The sequence below is a fragment of the Camelus ferus genome, chromosome 1 (assembly GCF_009834535.1).
Source record: "Camelus ferus isolate YT-003-E chromosome 1, BCGSAC_Cfer_1.0, whole genome shotgun sequence".
NCBI classification, from domain to species: Eukaryota; Metazoa; Chordata; class Mammalia; order Artiodactyla; family Camelidae; genus Camelus; species Camelus ferus.
The window spans coordinates 1,068,580-1,081,618 of record NC_045696.1 but is presented as its reverse complement, the minus strand read 5'-3'; the positions used below and the strand labels follow the sequence as shown (position 1 = coordinate 1,081,618).

General features: G+C 63.8%; 1 protein-coding gene across 1 annotated transcript in view; it reads left to right on the top strand.

Annotated features, from left to right (window-relative positions):
- The first annotated feature begins 3,631 nt into the window (after positions 1 to 3,631).
- Positions 3,632 to 13,039, top strand: part of COL18A1 (collagen type XVIII alpha 1 chain) — a 46,060-nt gene continuing 36,652 nt past the window's right edge. The window contains 3 exon segments of the mRNA XM_032490134.1: positions 3,632 to 4,443; positions 4,445 to 4,618; positions 4,620 to 5,076. Coding sequence (XP_032346025.1) covers positions 3,667 to 4,443; positions 4,445 to 4,618; positions 4,620 to 5,076 — 1,408 coding nt within the window. The 5' untranslated portion in view covers positions 3,632 to 3,666.

Below are 13,039 nucleotides of genomic sequence, written 5' to 3'. Positions count from 1 at the left end.
TCGGACCTGGCTCTCTCCCTTCTAATCCTGGCCTGAGGAGCCTCAGGGACACTGGACGCTAGAAATAGGGGCCTGGGCTGCTCTGGGAGGGGTGGAGGGGGAGGCGGGGGGGTGCAGAGAAGGAGGGGAGGGGAGGCAGGGTCTTGAGCTCTCATTCTGAGTGGGCAGCACAAGTCACCTGGAAACACTCCGAAGTGCACTTGAATGCGCCTCTCTGACCCCCTTCAGATGTGGGGTGGGGAGAGGGCTGGGGGAGGCGGCAGGCCACGGCGTGGGGGCAGGCACCTCCCTCGCAAGGGGCTCTTTTCAGGAATGTGGCCTGTGTGTCCCTCAGCGTCTCAACTGAGTCCTCCCTTTGGCCTTTTGGCTCTTCAGGGCGTGTGGATGAGTGAGTGAACGAAGGAACGACCGAGGGGGGACAGGGGCAGGGGTGCGGGCCCCCCACCCGGGGCCTGCGGTGCTCCCTCAGCCCGTCCGCGGGCTCTCTGGGCCCGGACCTGGGAGGACAAAGTTCTTTCAGAAATGCAGCCTCTTTCCCAGTTACCTGCTTTTCAACGGTCTCAGACGGTTTCCCGCGAAATCCGATTCCCCGCTCGGAATCCGATTCCCCGCCTCCGTCCCCACGGGCGACTCGGGAAGGTTATTCAACCTCCGCGATGAGCACAGACCCCAGAGGAGCCAGCGCCCACCGGCCCCTCCTCCTGGACGGGAGCTCCGTCCAGGGCCCTGAGGCTCCGGCCTGTGTCCCCAGGGGCTGGGCCGGGGCGGGGCCTGCTGCAGCCACAGCCCGCCCCGGGAGCCTGGTCTACACCACAGGCTTTCTGGGTGCCACTGTGTGTGTGAGCGAGCATGTGAGCGTGTACACGTGTGGGAGTGTCTTTGCATGTGTGAGTGTGCTGTGTGTGCACTCTGGCCTGCATGTCATCGTGAGCGTGTGCAGAAGCGCATACATATTGTGCGTGCGGGCACACGCGTGCGCACGTGAGTGTGCACGCGTGTGCAGGGAGCTCCAGTGAGCAGCACTCGACAGGCCGCTTCCTGGTGGGAGTGGAGGCCTGGGGCCGAGCTGCGCAGGTGTTTTCCAGGGAAGGTCGACGCTGAAGCTCTAGAAGGGCTTGGAGGTGACCTTGGCCTCCGGAAGGTGGGCAGGAAGGGCAGGGTCTGGAGGGTCGTGGGGTGGGCGCTCAGAGCCCCTGCGGGAACGTGGTCCCTCCTCCCGAGAATGGGGAGTTGCACGAATGAATGCAGGGCCGCCCCTCTGAGTGGTCCCGGGGCCCGAGGGCCCTGGACCACAGGGTGGATGAGGGGGGCCCCTCCTGGGTGTGTCAGCAGCTCTGCCTCCAGTGGCCCAGAGTTCCTTCTTCCGTACATACTGGGAGAGGGGAAGGGCCCTTGGAACTTCTGTCCTGAGATTTTCCGGAGACTTTGAGGCATAACATCACATTAGCGGCACTGAATAGCAGAGACTGTTTTCTGGGCGTTTCCAAGAATTCTGGGATCGGAGGATTGATGACGGGGAAAGTCCTCGCTGAGACGCAGATGTTGGCATATGGGGTGCCCCCTGCCTTTCTCTTGAGAGGGGACACAGTGTTCAGCTGTCCTGAGACATGAGTTCTGATCCCAGGCAGCCAAGCCTTGCCCCTTGGATGACTCATCAGTGGCACCCTCGGTGTCCTGAGCTGGGGGGCACGTGCTCAGGGCTGTCTCACTTGACCTGCCCTCACTGCCAGGACCAGCCCTGGGGAGGGGCAGCCGAGACCCCCGGCCGCAGCCCGGAGGAGGCACGCTGTGGGGACTGGACGGCTGGCGCGTGGGGCACACGTGGGGTCTGGCGGGGAACGTGGTGGCAGAGGCTGTGTGAGCGTGTGAGTGCGTGGGCACGGGTGTTTGTACAAGCAGGTGCTGGGCAAGCGTGGACGCCTCTCCTGGGCTCTGACCTGGAGCTTGGACTCCCGGCCGTGGCTTCCTTACCAGAAGTGCTGCCAGCCCCGTGGTGCGTGGGCCCTGCCTCACAGACGGGCTGCTGGGTGGGCAGGCTGGGAAGGAGCTCAAGCCGGCCCTGCCCCCGGGGTCCTTGGGTTGTGGGGAAAGCCCACCCCCACCCCCCTCCCCGGCCGCCTGGGGCCCCTCCTGGGGTGGGGGGGAGCTCCTGGGGCAGCACTGAGGGTGGGCGCTGGGTGGCGAGGGTGGCAGCAGCCATCAAAGTCAGATGCGGACACAGCCCGGAGTCCCAGGCAAGGCTGTGCCGGGCGACCAGGGCCTCCTCCCCAAACCCCGAAGCAGGTGCCTGCAGGGCTCAAGGCCACAGGGCAGCATCCTTTCAGCGTCTTGGATGGAAGAGTTGTGTTGGCCAAGGTTGCACAGAGGGGAGGAGTTGGGACACAGCGGGAGGGGTCCAGCTGCAGGCCCGCCTGGCTGACCTGGAGCGGGGTGCCCTGGAGGGGCGCCGGGTGACGCCTGGAGGGAGCTGGCGCCCAGGGCCTGCAGGCTGGGCCTGCTCACCCAGCCCCGCCTTGTGGCCTCTGCACAGCCCCCGAGCCAAGCTCTGAGGTGTGGGTTCAGCGGGGAGGACGTCTGTCTGTCTGGGACCGTCGGTCTTGCTGAGACCCGTGATCTCACTCTGGCTTCATGCTGGCTCCCAGCTGCTCCTGTGCGCTGGGCCTTTGGACCGGTTCTCAGGAGTCAGTCAGAAACCCCTGCAGGCCTGGAGGCCCGGGTGAGGACTCTGACACTGGTGTGGCCGCCCGAGAGCAGGGTTCTAGCCGATGGAGACAGAGGACCCGTGCCTCTGAGTGTGTTTGAGGAGTGAAACAGGAAAAGAGGCCAACACTCCCAGCCAGCGGGTGGTCTCCGGTGAGATGAAGGGAGGGCAGGCCGGGCGTCTGCAGGGGAGCCGGCTGGGGCTGGGCAGCTCTGAGTAGGCCCCCGGGGGCCAGGGACCGAGCGCCCGCGCAGCTTCTCGGACTTGGTGGGACAGCTGGGACAGGAGGACGGACTTGCCGCAAGTCGAGCTGCTTCAGTTCCAATTTGGCCACAGAGTGGTGGCCCATGGCCAGGCTTCCGGGCTGTTCTCGGTCAGAGCGGCTCCAAGTGCAGAGGGCCATGGGCGGGGTGTGCTGGGGGCTCGCGCGGTGTCCTGAGGGTCCCAGGCCTGCCCAGGGCAGATGTCCTGTGGGGCTGTGCCAGGCGCTTTCTCTCGGTGCCAGGCCCTGCAGGCTGCAGAGAGAGGAGGGAGCTCTTCCTCAAAGCTTCAGAGCACCCAGGAGCCCCTGCCCCACCCCAGGGGACTGACCAGGGTGCTGGCTGGGAGCCCCTGTGCCCAGGCGCCTGCGCAGGGACTCGGCGGCAGTCTGCGAGGCCCAGGGCCTCCTCCAGCCCCAGGGGAGGGAGGTGGGACCCCCCACTGCATGCTGTCTGTGCCCCTTGGCCCCAGGGGTCTGCAGCTGCTTTAAGGAGATGTGAGAGGTTCTCAAGTGTGCCCAGCACCTTGGGTGGAGGCTCCTGTCTGTCTTCCCCCCGTGGGAGGGAGAGGGAAGAGGAGGAGCCACCCAGATGTGTGAATGGGGAGCTGCCTGCCGGCCTGTGGGCGGGAGGCGGAGCGGGCTGGCCCCACCTCCGGACGGCAGAGGCGGCCCGCTGCTCCTGCTCTGCGGTGCACACAGCCCGATGGCTCCCGACCCCAGCGGCTGGCGCGGCCCCTGGGGTCTGCTGCTGCTCATCTGTTGCCTCGCGGCCGCCCGGGCTGACCTGATAGGATGGTTGTGGTCCGTTAAGTCTGCTGAGCCCACGGCTGCACTGGCCTCTGTGCCCCCTGGCAGCTCGCCTGTGCCGCCCACAGAGGACACCACCACGCACGTGGTCCCCCAGGATGGCCCCGCTGAGCAGGGGACAGCCCCTGCCAGCCCTGAGCTGCCTCTGGAGATGCTGGAGGCGGGCCAGGCCTGGACCTCCCCAGCCCCCACAGCCCCCACCGCAAGCCCGGACGCAAAGGGGGACAACATTGCTGGCGTTGGAGCCGAGATCCTGAGCGTGGCCCAGGGCATCCGGAGCTTCGTCCGGCTGTGGGGCGACACCGCCCCCACCGAGAGCTCCAGCAGCGCGGGGACGCCCGCTCTGGTGACGCCCACGGAACCCCTCACCACCCCTGGACTTCCCAGCGCCCCCCAGGAGAACTGGATCGCTCTCTGGCTGAACAGTGAGGCCCCAAGCTCTCCGGACACCCAGAGGACCGAGGCCAGCACCCTGCCAGTGCCCACCCAGCCGCCGCCCTCCCCAGGCGGGCCCTGGGCACCACTCAGGGAGACCTTGGTGCCCCCGCCGTCGCCAGGTAGAACTTCCCTCTCCTCCGCGCCAGGCGGGGCCCCTCCCTGGGGAAGCCGGCAGGCCCTGGGGCAGCCCTGGGATCTGGACAGCGAAGGACTCCTGCCCATGGCGGCCCACCCTAGGCCAGCAGCACCGGCACCCCGACGTCCGCGAGCGCACGCCGCCTCCGCCTCCCCTGGTGATGGGCTCCCTGGGCGCGCACGCTGCCCCCTCGGCTCTCTCCTCGGGGCCCCCCGCCAAGCTGTCTCACATCCTCCTCTCAGCTCTGATCAGGGGCACTGGTGCTTGGGCTGCCCCACGTGGCTGCCTCTGTGGGGCCTGGTCTCGCTAACAGCTCCACGCTGCTCGGGGCTGACCCGCTGACCCCCGCCGGGCAGCCTGTCGGCCTTGCCGCCGGCCGCTGCCTGCCCCTGCCGCCCTCCCTGGCGGTCTGCGGCCACCTGGGCATCGGGCGCGCCTGGCTGCCCAACCACCTCCACCACGCGAGCGGCGAGGAGGTGCAGGCCGCGGCCCGGGCCTGGGGGGCGCTGCTCCAGACCCACTGCCACCGCTTCCTGGCCTGGTTCTTCTGCCTGCTGCTGGCCCCCCCCTGCAGCGCCAGCCCGCTGCCCGCCCCGCCGCCCTGCCGCCAGTTCTGCGAGGCCCTGGAGGACGCGTGCTGGAGCCACCTGGACGGGGGCGGGCTGCCGGTCACCTGCACCTCGCTCCCGGCCCGGGAGGACGGGCACTGCGTGTTCATTGGGCCAGCTGCAGGTAACCGGCCGGCCTGGTCCATCTGCCTTTCTTCTTGGCCCAGCCAGACGAGCTCGGCCGGGGCTGTGTGCACTCGGCACAGAGGACCCCCACCCGGCCCCCAGTGTTGCTGCTACCCCAGGGGCCTGCAGGGGGTGTGATGCCTACTTTGCAGGGGGAGGCTGAGGTCTGGGGAGGGTGGGAGGCATGCTTGAGACCAGAGGTTCCGTGTGTGTCAATGGCAGACCCTCCATGACTCTTAGATAGCTCAGTGCGCTCCCGTCACCAGGGGAAACTGAGGCACAGAACGGTGACGCCAACTCCCAAAGGAGCCGGGATTCCCACCAAATGCTGGCCGCTGCCCCCAGCCACTGTGCTGCAGCGTCTGAATCCCTTCTGTGGCCCCAGCCTGCACGGTCGGTTGAGGGGACTGCAGGGCCGGATGCAAGGGGAGGGAGCAGCTTGCTGCTCTGAAGGTCGAGGTCTTGACCATCCAGCAGTTAGTCTGTGGAGCGCAGGCGGGGCGCGCCCCAGCCAGTGCCTGAGCAGCAGAGCCTCTCCACCCCAGGGCAGCGGGAGGGCCGTTCCTCCCTGGGAGCTGCGTCCACCTGGACCGCACCCCCATCACCATGTGGCTTGGAGTGGAGGGGGGAGAGCAGCAGCAGCCTCCGAGCACCCCCCACCCAGCTCCATCTGCGTCCTCGTCCTCGGGGGGCTGGGTCCCTGAGTGGTGCCCCCTCCCTGCTTGCACTTGCAGGCCTGGCCCGTCCTTTTCGGCCTGTGCATGTCCCCCTCCCTCCCTTGTGGTGTCATGGGGAGCAGCCTTGACCTGGTCACTGGTTCCCAAAGTCATTGGGCATTGGAGCTGGGCTGGTGGGGTTGGGGTGGCTTCATTGGACCCCAAGAGGTGGTGTCACCCTGCAGGGCCCTTGGGGGATGTGTGTGGGTGACTCCATGGCCAGGCCAGGGGCACAGCGAGGAGGTGGCCGCCAGTGCCCAGGTAGGGGTGGGGCAGGGACAAGTGCCCATGACAGGTGTGCCCACCCCTCGGAAGAAGCAAACCAAGGCTGGAGTGGAGTGGGAGGAGGGACGGTGGCCTCTGCTCGCAGGCGATGGCGGCTGAGCCCTGCGTGGGGCCAGGTGGCCTGGAGGGCATCCTGGGGAAACACTCATGCAGGGCCTGCTCTGGGAGGGCCCGGTGTGTGCGGAGGGAGGGGCCCAGGGCTATTGGTAACATGGGCACTGACCTCACCCAGAGGGTGGGGGGCTGTAGTGAGTCACGTGTCCCCACATCCCACACACATCGGTCCCCAGAACACCCGAAGGTTGGGCCAGCACGGGCCTCCTCCAGCCTCTGTGTTGCGTCCCCGCCTGGCGTGGGGGCAGGGTTAGCCCCGCAGGGGTGAGGTGTCCTGCCAGGAGGGCCCCCCGGCCCATGTAAAGGGGCTCCGGGCAGCTCCTACACAGCCCAGCGCCTCCTCCTCCTCAGGGTGAGGCGGGGAGGGAGGGGAGGGCCAGGCCTGCCCACCCAGGGCCCTGAACACATACCCACCCTGCTGCTGGGCCTCTGGCCAAGCCCGGGTCCTCTTGGCGGGGAGCTCAGCCACAGTGGGCACGGGGCTGGGAGCCAGTGCGAGGTGGTCCTCACGCGGCCAGGCCCAGGCGCGGCTGCGCGGGGCGTGGAGTTTCCCTGACCGCAGCTGGCCCAGTCAGCGCAGTGGCCCTAAGGGGACTTCTCACTGGACATCTGCACACACTGGCTAGGTCCTCGGCCTGTGAGGGAGGCTGTGTTCCTAGCAAAAGGCTTGGGGATTCTTCTGTCAGCTGGCTCAGATGTTCCTCACACCCGGGACCGCTCCTGGATGTGGCCTGGCTGGGGAGGGTCCCAGAGGACCAGGGTTGGCCTCGCGGCAGGGGCACCACCCACTGCTGATCTCCTGTGCTGGGCCAGGCACCCCTACCCCGTGTGCCGGGGCCTGTGGGGGAGGGAGGCCACAGTGGGGGGGCGGGAGGCCCGAGCCATGGGTGCTGTTTCCTTCTCAGGTCCCAGTCAGAGCTGCCCCCTACTCACATGGCACCACCGCCTCTGTCCCTCTTGCGTGTGTCCTGCAGGCCGACCCCAGGGCAGAGGTGTCCCCCGACGGTGGGATGTGGACGGTCACCTAGTCCTGTCACACCAGCCCATAAAGCCCAGCTCTGCGCAGCCCATTCAGAGTCCCCCCATCTGCCCCCTCCCTGCCCCTGCCAAGGAGAGTGAGGGGGAGGGGCTGGCACCCGCATGTGGCTGGTGGGACACACAGCCAGTGGCTGGGGCTCGGGAGGGAGCCCCCGTGCCACCCCCGAGCACCACGTGGCCACAGCCTCCTGGGCCCCACAGCGCTCTGTGTTCGGGTGGGGCTGGGCCCCTGAGCGGAGCCCCCTCCCTGCTTGCATTTGCAGGCCTGGCCCGTCTGGGGGTCCTGGTCAGGTTCTGCGTGTCCTGCTCGCCTGCCCCGCCATGGTGCCGTGGGGAGCAGCACACTCTGGGGGACCTGGGGCAGGGTCTCTTGTCCCCCAGGCCCCAGAGAAAAGGGAGTGAGGCCCTACACAGGGGAGGGCGGGAACACGTCCCAGGTCCCCTGGTGTACCTGTGGGTGGGCCAGCAGGAGGCTGTCCCCCAGTGATCAAGGAGTCAGAAGGATGGGTGTGGGGGTCGTGGGGGGAGGCCCCTCCCGAAAGAGAGTGGGCGGCCTCGGTCCTGAGGAGGGAGTGTGCGCAGAGGCCAGCGCTCCGAGGAGCCTTCCTCCTGCAAACCTGCAGATGACCTCCCCCACCCCTTAGGGCCACTCTGCCCCTCACCTCATCCTGGCTGCTTCTCCCTGTGTGAGGTTTTTATCCCAGAACTAGCTGGTGACACACGCACCCAGGCCACACAGGAGGCTGCACTGGACGCAGCTCCCGCGCCTCCCTTGTTGAGCACAGGGCGTCTCTGGATTTGCAGAGACGTGGTATGAGTGTCCCACGGCCACTGTAACAAGTGACCACACGCTCGGTGGCTCAAGACAACACCAAATGCATTACGTTTGGAGTCAGAAGTCAGAAATCAGCCTCTCTGAGCCAAAAGCATGCTATCTGCTGGCTGCGTCCCTCCTGGGCCCTGGGCCTGGTACCACGTCTGCCTTTTCCAGCATCTGGAGGCACCTCAGAGCCCTGCCACCACCTTCAAAGCCAGCCGTGTCTCTGTCCTGGCTGGGAGAGGTTCCCTGCTTAGGGTGTGGTCACAGTGGGTGACCTTATCTCAAGGGCCGTGACCACGGTCACCTCCGCGAAGTCCCCTTTGCTGAGGAAAGTGACACCCACAGGTCTGGATGTCACGGGTTGGACACCTCTGGGGCCTGTGACTCTGCTACCATAGTGTGTGTGCCATGCACGTGCGCACACCCACACGTGCGTGTGTTCTTACTCTGCGGATGTGGCATCACATTCTGTGTATCTGAAAGTTCCTCTCTGTCTGCCCCGTGTCTGGGAGTCTCCCTGTGTCACTAGAGGGCCGGTGGCCCTGCCCACCCTCCCGATTTCTTTGTCCCCTGTCCATTCACTTGTGCATTAATGGCCCAAGGCCTGAGAGCTTTGGGCGCTGGGTGACGCGCCCCAGTCGGGGATTCACGGCATCCAGACGCCCGGGATGGTCTTCTCTTCTAGGTCATCAGAAATACTCCCCGAGGTGTGAGTGAGCTGTGCTGCACGTGTGTGCAGACGCACGTGCTGTAAGCGTGTTGACGTCCACAGGGTCGTGGGTCACCTCCCCGTTTGAGGTGCTTCACAGACTAGGTGTTTGTGGGGTGTTTGCCCTCTGTCTCCTCTGGGACGTGGAGGTGAGGGCCCCGGCCGCAGCCGCCCTGACTCGGTTGCTGTGTGAGTGGGAAGGCGCTGGAGGGGCTCCTCCAGGCACGTAGTCAGGTTGTCTCCCTGAGGTGGCCACGTTCCATCTTAACGGGCAGATGGGGTGGGAGAGGCCCCGGCTGGGGTCTGCACGGACAACGAAGACTTCCTTCCGACGTGTGGTCGGGCGCGGCTGGCGGGGCCTGGAGCGTCGTGCACCTGTGGGTTGTTAAGTTGCCCTCCACTCTGTCCCACTCAATGGGTTTCAGCTTGACTTCTGTTGTATCTGATAGCGGTGGTGCAATATTTGTTTACTTTTTGTTATCATTTGTCTGACTTTTAAAGAAGAGTTTATTTTTTTAAAAGCAGATTTGGGCTCACAGCAAACTTGAGGGCAAGGTACAGAGAGTGCCCGAACCCCTCCTGCCCGCCGCCACCAGCAGCCCCGCCAGACGGGCCTTCGTGGCTGTTGGAGAAGCTGCAGTGGCGCGGCATTGCCCAGAGCCCATGGTTCACACCAGGGCTCACTCCTGACGCTGTACGCTCTGCGGGTTTGACAGATGTGCCGTGACATGTGGCCACCGTGAGTGCCACGCACAGTGTTCTCACCGCTCTGCAGACCCTCGGTGCCCCACCTGCTCTTCCCTCCCCCGCCCCAATTCCTGGAGACCACTGTTTCTTTTTTCACTCTCTCATAGTTCTGCCTTTTCCAGAGTGTTGTAAAGTTGGAATCATGTCGTTTGTAGTCTATTCAGACTGGCTTCTTTCTTAGTAATGTCTTCTTGACTTAATCCCTTCTTTTTCGGTGCTGAATAGCATTCCACTGTCTGGATGGACCACAGTTTATTTATCCGTTCACCTACTGAGGAAAAGACATCTTGGTTGCTTCCAAGTTTTGTCAAATTAAGTTGCTAGAAATGTCTGTGTGCAGGTTTTCATGCACGACTCCTTTGGGGAAACACCCAGGAGCCTGGTTGCTGGGTCCTACGGTCAGAGTGCGCTTAGCTTTGTAAGAAGCTCCCAGCTGTCTTCCAAAGCAGGCTGCACGGTGCTGCGTTCCCACCGGCAGGGCCTGGGGGTTCCTGTGGCTCCCCGTCCTCACCAGCACTGGGTGTTGTCGGCGTCTGGCTTTTGGCCCTTCTACGAGGTGGGTCGTGGTAACTCATTTTTTTAATTTGCATTTCCCGGCGACGTCGGACGTGGAGCACCTTTCCGTGCGTTTATTTGCGTCCAGCTGTCTTTGATGAGGCGTCTGTTCAGATCTTCTGCCCACTTTTAATTGGGCTCCTCACTTCCTTATTTTAAAGTTTTAAGTGTCCTTTATGCATTTGGCTTAACAGTCCTTTATCTAACCGGTGTTTGGCAAATATTTTCTCCCAGCCTGTGATTTGTCTTTTCATCCTCCTCAGTGTCCTCTGGAGAACAGAGGCTTTTCCTTTTAAGGAAGCCTCGCATGTCAGCCCTGTTGTGAGTCGTGTCTGTGACGTTGTCTAAAACGTCGCTGCCGAACCCCAGGTCATCCAGGGCTTCTCCCCGTTACCTACCAGGAGCTGTACAGTTTTGCATTTTACATTTGGGCCTGTGACCCACTGTGAGTTAATTTTTGTGAAGGGTGGGAGGTCTGTGTCTGGATTCATTGCTTTTTCTGCACGTAGTGTCCAGTTGTTCCAGCACCACTGGTTGAAAAGCCAGTCTTTTCCGCGTTGTATTGCCTTTGCTTCTTTAGGAAAGATTAGCTAGTTGTGTTCCAGTGGGTCTGTTTCTGGGCTCTCTGTTCTGTTCCACTCGTCTGTTCGCCTGTTCCTTTAGCAGCACCGCATGGACGACACTGAGTCCTGTTCGTGAACGTGGGACCCCTCCGCATCCCTGTAGTTCTTTGGTTTGCTCATCAGTCCCGCAGGTTTCCTCGTGCAGCTCTTGTGCAGGCGGCTGTTGTATTTACACCCACTGTAGGTGGAAGCAAGCATGTCATCGTGGGGCTGCTGGGGTAAGTGGTGTGTGTGTCTGGCTTCATCGCTGGTTTGTAGGGAAATGCTTGGCTTTGTACAGTCACCTCGTGCCCCACGACCCCCCGTCATTGCTCATCCAGGAGTGTTTTCTAGGCCATCATTTTGGAGTTTCTCCATTTGGGTTTTCATGTCGTCTACAAACTATTTGTTTTATTTCTTCCTTCACAGTCTGTGTGCTTTCCTTCCCTTTTCTTGTCTCACGATGGTTAGAACTCCAGCAGGATGTTGAAAGGACGCAGTGGGAGGGCCGCCTTGCTTCTTGTACCTGGTTTCGGCGGGAGAGCGTCAAGCTTCTCACCATGAAGTATGGTGCCAGCTGCAGGTGTTTTGTAGACAGCCTCCATTCCTAGCTTACTGAGAGCGTTCATCATAATGGATGCTGGAGTTTATACAGTCTTTTTTCTGCGTCTAGTGCTATGACCGTGTGGTTTTTCTTCTTTAGCCTGTTGATGTGACGACGGGAATCGATCGTCAAATGCTGAACCAGCCTTGTGGACCCGGGCTCAAGCCCCCCTGGTCGTGGCTGGCCTGTTTGCTGAAAGGAGACTGTCTTCAGCGAGGCACGCCCCGACTCCGTGGTCTGGGGGCTGCGCCTCCGGCAGAGCCGTTGCCAGGCTGGCGGGCGGGGGGCCCACGGCCCCGCTCGGGATGCCTGTAACCGGAGGGTGGACCGGTGATCTTAGGGCCGCGGCATTCGGTCGCTTACTCCCGAAGGGAACCATGAAGAATTTTGTGGAGCGGAAACCGGAGAACTTGGGAGAGGAGCTGCTCAGGCCTCTCTGGGGTCCCTGGGGCTGCCCCTGGAATGCGCTGTTGTCTTCCAGCCCAGGATGTCAGCGGCTGCTGCGTCTCGCGTTCTTAATTGATTTGGAAAAGTGCAGGCTGCCTGGGAGGAAGGGCGGTGCTGAGGCACATCCAGGTTTAACTCTGGGGATAGCTGAGTCGGGACGCCAGGGCCACTGGCACCCAGGCTGGCGATAGTCCTGTTTCCAGATCTCAGAGCCTCTCCTGGGCGGCCACCTGGGCCCTGGGCCCTCCTTACGCAAAGGGACCCAAAGCAGCCAGCATCTTGATGGACGGCCGGGGCTCTGAAGGCGGGGTCAGCACCTGTCCCCTCTGCTCTGTCCCGGGAGGGACCAGACCCACCTGACCCCACACTTGGGACCCGGCTCCGGGTGCCCACTGACACTGACGCGTGCTGACACACTGACACCGTCGAGTACATTCACATTCGGGCTCAGCCGAGCCTTCCTCAGGACAGCCACACGCCAGCAGCCGCTTCCCAGGAGGGCATCTCCCCGTGTGCCCGCCTCCAAGGTTGTGGGTGAGGTCCTCTGAGGAGAGGCCTCTGTGGGGCCCGTGGCCAGACCACGCCCCAAATCACAGCTCTGCCTGGCAGCACAGGTATTCAGGGAGGGCGCTGGTGGGCAGGCCTCTCCCTGAGTTGGGTTTATCCCTCTCCTGTGTCTGGCAGTGGCCTCAGCCCCAGACAGGGAGGTAGGCCCCGTCCTCCCCCCCCAACCTTGGACACCCCTGGTCCCAGAGATCGTCAGAACCCCCAGGATGTCGATGCAGGCTGCTAGTGGCCCCTGCACGCCTAGGAAGCAGCCCACCCTGTGCTGCACCCACGGCTCAGCCAGGTCCAGGCGCTCGGTCAGCTTGGGCACCATAGCCGAGCCTGGGCCCACACTGCGGAGGGGGCGCCTATGGTGGGGGCCCCAGGACTCTGACGACCAAGGAGGAGGGGGAGGAGAGCCCATCGGGTATTGGAGAGGGAGGATGGGGCCGGGAGTGTGAGCAGTTGGTTACGGGGAAAGCGGGGCCCTCCTGGGTCACCCATCATGCAGCCCCATCTGGTCAGGTGGCCGTGGCATCTGCTGTGGGCGGAGGCAGCGAGGAGCCCCACCTCCCAGGAGCCTTGTGAGGCAGCCGCTGCCGGGTAAAACCCCCCCAGACTGGGGGCTTGGGTGGGGTCTGCTGTGACGAGTGTGAGCAGACAAGGAAGACACGGGCTAAACAGGGCCCCTAGAACCGCAGCCCCGCTCACCACCTCCCTTCCTGGGGGTTTTGTTCATTTGGGGCTGTTGCTAGTGTAGACACAGCTCAGGGCACAT